This window comes from Sinocyclocheilus rhinocerous, unplaced genomic scaffold (genome assembly GCF_001515625.1).
Source record: "Sinocyclocheilus rhinocerous isolate Xijiao unplaced genomic scaffold, SAMN03320098_v1.1 scaffold4431, whole genome shotgun sequence".
Lineage (NCBI taxonomy): Eukaryota > Metazoa > Chordata > Actinopteri > Cypriniformes > Cyprinidae > Sinocyclocheilus > Sinocyclocheilus rhinocerous.
Genome location: NW_015647021.1, coordinates 15,500 through 21,786, shown reverse-complemented (window position 1 = coordinate 21,786; position 6,287 = coordinate 15,500). Strand labels below are relative to the sequence as shown.

The window sequence follows — 6,287 nt, the reverse complement described above, 5'->3', positions numbered from 1 at the left end:
GCTAAGAACTTCATTTGAACAACTTTAAAGATGATTTTCTCAATATTTAGATTTTTTTGCACCTTCAGATTCCAGATTTTCAAATAGTTGTATCTCGGCCAAATATTGTCCTATCCTAACAAACCATACATCAATGGAAAGCTTATTTATTCAGCTTTCAGAGGATGTATAAATCCCAATTTCAAAAAATTGACCCTTATGACTGGTTTTGTGGTCCAGGGTCATATATGGAGATAGCATGATGTTCTGTGTCCTGATCCTCCTGAAAGATTCATAATGGACTCTTCCGTCCTCATCCTCCCCCGGGATGAAGATGGACCGCTCCAAAACGCTCTCTGTCTTTCTGTGGTTATTTTCTGCCCTCAACAGAATCAGTGTGTTTGGTGATAGTCTGTGGTGAAATGAGGCTCTGCAGCGGGTCTGGAGTCATTTCATCCTCGCAGATCTCCCCTCAAGCCTTATTTCAGGTTGATCATTTATTGCTCAAGAGACTAAACGTCAGCATGAAACAGTGTTTTACTATCCTTACAAAAATCTGAGCACAGTTTGAGACTGTTGAGATTTCTTCTGAAACTCAAAAGGAGACACATGAGGTGATCAGGGTCTTTTTCTCAGAAACATTTACACCTCTGCATGATAATTTAGCATTAGAATCAATCAACACATTATTTATTTAAATGTATGAATTTGTGGATAAATAAGGTAGTTCCCAAAGCTCATGGTAGTTCGGTGTTAAATATCTCTCTATAATCGTCTAAAACACATGCCAGTCCTCCGCATATCACTGTAATTAACTCTTAACTCTAATTAAAAGGTGCTTTGAGGGCTATGCATTATTGCAGGTTTGTGGTGATGTTCTTTTAGGTGTGAGTTTAACGTGCATTGTGTAAATCACAACTAGCTGCTCTGATGCAATATGTGCAATTTATTTATTTATAGAACATAAGTGCAAATGTAAAGTGATTTATCTGTAAAGTGGTTTAGCAAAAACAGGTGAATCTTTTGAGAACAGCAGGCTGTATTTCATTCCAACAATAAACCAATAGAACAAAATATATATTTTGCATAAAAATGCCTATTTTAGTCCCATTAAATATTGTGACATTATTTTCATGACAATTAAGCACATCCTCATTACTGTAATGCATCCAGATTTTAATTTCCAAATTTTCTTAACAGTGGTTCAAATGACTGTAATACAGTATTTTTTAAATATAAATCAGCATTAAAGTGGTACATATATAGTGTTATATATATATAGTGTTGCTGTGGCTCAGTGGTAGAGCATTGCGTTAGCAGCGCAAAAGGTTGTGGGTTCGATCCCAGGGAACACACATACTGGTAAAAAAAAATGTATCGTCTGAATGCACTGTAAGTCGCTTTGGATAAAAGTGTCTGCTAAATGCATAAATTTAATTGTATATATATACTATAGTATATATATATATACTAACCCTAATCATGTTAACAACATGCTAATCATATTAGCATGATGTTAACATGTATGCTAGCATGTTTTAGTAAGATGTTAACATGATTAGCATTAGGCTAACACGATTAGCATATCATTAGCATGATGCTAACATGTTTTAACAAGGTAGTAACATCACTAGCATGATGCTTACAGGTTTAACATGTCATTAATATGTTTTTAGCAAGATGGTAATACATTATGATTAACATGTTTTTAGCATGATTTAACACTTCACTAGATGTTGCTAGCATGCTTTTAACATGTTCTTAGCATGTTTTAGCACTTAACAATGCTGGCATGATTTAACATATTGTTAGTATGATGCTAGCACATTTTGGCTTGTTTTGGTCATGTTTATACAATTACCTAAGATGTTTAGCATTTTTTTTAGCACTCTTAGCTTGTAGCTGTTCCCTGCTAGCTTGTGTAGCATGTTGGAAATCTTGTTTGCTAGCATGAGTCAAAAGAACCAAGTCCGATGTCTATACGGTGTTCTGATGTAGAGATATATAATTATTAAAATGTCATTACATTATTTAATATTATTTCATTATAAATTATTCTATGTTATTATAATTATTAATTGGATTTCATACTTTTTTATGCAAAATATATATATATTTTTTTCTTGGTACAGTAGGTCAAATAGAAAATATATTAACTCACACACCTGAGTCATTTATAGGGGCATCTGATTAAAAATTAAAAATACACTTGAAAAAAGTATTAATGCCACACACTAAATCAAAATTTATTTGCAACATTTGGCTCAGCTGAAACATATGTTGCTTAATACTAGGGTTGCAAAGGGGTGGAAAATTTCCGGAAACTTTCCAGAAATCCCTGGAATATTTCCAAAATTTACTGGACATTTTCCACCTTTTTGCAACCCTACCTACAACACATGCAAAAAAAAAAAAAATTTTTTTTTTTTTAAATTTTTGCGATGATGAAAGTTTGAGTAGTGTGCAAGATTTGTACATTGCTTTTTCACAAAGTGAAATATGACCCGTACATGCTCTTGACTGGTTTTGTGAAATTCACTCAAGTATTTTTTTGATCTCTTTATCTCTGTGAATTTCTGCCAGTGGTTCTGACTCAGCGTCTCATCTTATTTCCACCAAGCGTGCGTCTTTGTTCTTTTCCGGTCCTCCTGTTTCCACGGATCTCCTTCACTCACATCACACTAACAGGATTGGATTGTTTCCCGCGCACGTGTCTTAAGAGCTTTTTGACATGATTATATAACATACCAACCCACCTCTGAGTGATGCTGCTATGTCTTATATATAAAACATCTAGAGGAGGAACATTCAGTGTGCACCAAATAAAACCTATTTTCCTCTACATGGGGCCTTTGCTTCATTTAAAGCAGAAGATGGGTCAGTTCTGCTCCAAAAGCCACTAAAAATAAACCTCTCCACCAACGAGAGTGAAGCTCTGGCTGGTAATTTTAGCTGCGTTGTGTTCGGGGAATCCGTGCTGTTATTTAGGGCTGATGAAAGTTCCCTTTCTGTCTTACAGACTGAAGTGATGCTGACAGTCCTGCCCTCCAGTGAACAAATAATCACAAAAACGTGAGGATTTCTATCAGTGTTATCGGTTACTACAAGCAAAACTAATAAAAACAGTGAAATAAAGCTGGAATTAAAACAGAAGAATACATTTTAGATGAGAAACTATTTTAAAAAATGAAACGAAAATTAGAATGTTGGCAACTAACTGGAATAAAATTAATTGTTGAACTACTAAAAATAAAAATAAAACTGAAATAAAAATAAATTAAAGCTGAATTTAAATGTTTAAATTAAAATCTAATAAAAATGTCAAAAACATAACAAAATTACTAAAACAAACTAATGTTAAAATGAAAACAGAAAATATAAAAAATAAAGCTATATTAATAAATATAGGAGATATATAATAATAAATAATAATAATAAATAAAAATAAATTAAATCTAAATAGAAAGTTTGTGTCAAATGCACATAAAATTACTAAAACTTACATTAAAACATGAAAATATAAAAAATAGAACCTATATTAATAAATACTACAATAGTATAAAATTACTAAAATTAAAACTGAAAAAAAAATTAAAAAAGCTAAATGTAAATGTTAAAAAAAGCACATAACAAAATTACTAAAACCTGAACTAAAAAAAAAACATTTTGAAAAAATACAAATAAAATCTATATTTATAAATAATAACAAATACTAAAACAGAATGTAATAAATATTACTAAAGTAATGCATAGCGTTGTTTTTTTCATCAGGTCACAGAGCACATGAATAAAATATCTGGACGCATTACGGTAATACAGAAAATGTGCTTAAATGCTTTTAAAACTTACTCGTACTTTTAAATGTATTATTATTATTATTATTTTAACACCATGTCAGGAGCATGGTGAGAACAGTCAATTACAAAAGTCAGAGAATTATCAAAAAACTATATATAAAAAAATGTCTGATTAATATAAGAGAAAACTTGGAATATACTGTATGAGACGAATCATACTGATGAACATTTGAGATTTTCTGTGTTCTGTCGGAGATTGACAAGCCCTGGTCAAGATCCAGAAAAGAGCAGCATGAACATTTTGTTAAAAATCTCCTTTTGCGTTTCACAGAAGAAAACATACAGACACATTTGGAACAACATGAGGGTGATGTTTAATTTTTGTGAACTTCCCGTCTGTAAACCTGAAATACTGACACAAGAAACTATCTGAAAGGAGTTTGAGGGAGTGAAAACACCACAGTTTTCTGACACTTTCAGCGAGCGTGACGCTGTGACGGAGGATTCTGGGGTCAGCGCATCAGATCATGTTGTGTGTGAACGCGTGAGAGTGTGTGTGTGTGTGTGTGTGTGTCGTGCGAATGGACCGTGAGAAATTCTGCTGTCGTGTCTGACTGGAGGGATCAGATCGAAGCGACATCACACACACAGCAACAGCAGCAGAAATACACAGTGTCATAACACTGCATGTACTTTACAACCGGCGTGAGAAGAGAGCGAGGAAACACCCTTCTCTCATTCTCCACAACACAACACTCCACAATATCACTGCTTAGAAAATGCCATACAGTACATATTTAACAAATCTCAGCACTCAAGGCCGAATGGGTTTCCTTCAAGCATCTACGCTTTTAAACCACATGTGCTATTATTTAGGTCTGAACTATACATGAAAACACATTTATCACTGGACCGCTAAAAGTTTCTTACTTGCACAAGAGAAATCTTTTTGGCACACAGAATGCGAGCAAATACTGAACTGAGTTCTCATTCTTGCTTTTGAACAGACAAATGCAGCCAACGTTATGTCAAAATGCGAGTATACTCGTAAACACAGACGTTAATGTTTTAAGTGAACGTAAACCGTTGGAAAAGAAACCTGATGTGTATAATAATGTTGGATCCATGCATTAGGTCTTAAAGTGACAGCAGCCTAATATACCAGTCTTTTAATGTTAATTAAACAACAAAAGGAAAGAAGAGTACTGGCTTACACGGGTCAAAAATAACTTTATTAATTGATTGATTCTATGATATATATATAATTTTTTTTTTTTTTTGGCAGGTCAAGAAAAACTTTGAATCACTGGCCTAACCACGCCAAAAGAAAATAATTAATTCCTGAACACTTATTGAACCTGAACAACTAACTTTAGCCAACAACTGTTGATTCTGTTGATTACATTAATTAATTAATTAATTAATTAATTAATTTTATTTATTTAATATTTATTTTATTTTATTTATTTAAATAAATAATATTTTATTTTTTTACATTTATTTATTTATTTATTTTTTTGTGACGACAGGGCCATTGACAATTTTGCAAGGGCAAGTAAAAATCTCAACAACTGGCCTGACTGGGCCAGTAGAAAACATCCTTTACGTTGAGCCCTGAACACTTTAACCAACTTCAACCAACAACTGTTGATCCACCATGACAGTAGTTGCCCTGATAGTGAAAACTAACCACAGAAGAAGACAGCTTGTGTTCATGCCCTCTATAGCATGCCTTGTGGACACATTTGAGTAGGTTTATGGTTGTACTGATCTTAGAGTCTTTGTAAACCCTGCTGGTTAGTCTCCGCTCTTACCTGGTCCAGCAGCTGGTTATAGAGCTCATGGCAGTTGTCAAAGATGTATTTGTAGGTGGAGTCCAGACAGGCCTTCACACAGTCTTTAACCACCATACTGGCTCTGGGAGGATTCTGCAGCTCCTGCACCTGCAGCACAAAACACACTCACAGTCAGTCCTGTGTAGTTTGTAGTTTCTGTGGCCTTTCTGCAAAGTTTTCAGATTGTTGCTATGCTCTGTAGCTGCTAAGATGTTTTGTACTATTATGGTGTGTTCAAGTCCTCCTGGGAAGTGTGTATTTTTGAGTTGGAACGCTGTAATTATGAAGCCAGGTGTGTTCAAATTACTTTGGTTTCAGAACGTTGCTGATGTAAATTTTCTAAATAAATCAATAAAAAATACAGCAAGATTTTAAAACTACTTCTGCAATATTATGAATAAAGAATGCAGATTAGCTGTGATTTTGCTCATGTTTGTATTCGATAAGATATTCAGTTAGATAGATAGATAGATAGACAGACAGACAGACGGACGGACGGACGGACGGATAGATGATAGATGATAGATGGATAGATGGATAGATAGATGATAGAGGATAGATGGATGGACGGACGGACGGATAGATAGATAGATAGATAGATAGATAGATAGATAGATATTCAGTTAGATAGATAGATAGATAGACAGACAGACAGACAGACGGACGGACGGACGGA

General features: G+C 34.0%; 1 protein-coding gene across 1 annotated transcript in view; it reads right to left on the bottom strand.

The window, feature by feature from the left end:
- The window catches only part of LOC107708291 (protein unc-13 homolog C-like), a gene marked incomplete at its 5' end in the record, with an annotated part of 108,681 nt that overhangs the window by 91,341 nt on the left and 11,053 nt on the right, over positions 1 to 6,287 (bottom strand). The window contains one exon of the mRNA XM_016512479.1: positions 5,591 to 5,719. Coding sequence (XP_016367965.1) covers positions 5,591 to 5,719 — 129 coding nt within the window. The remainder of the gene's footprint in view (positions 1 to 5,590; positions 5,720 to 6,287) is intronic.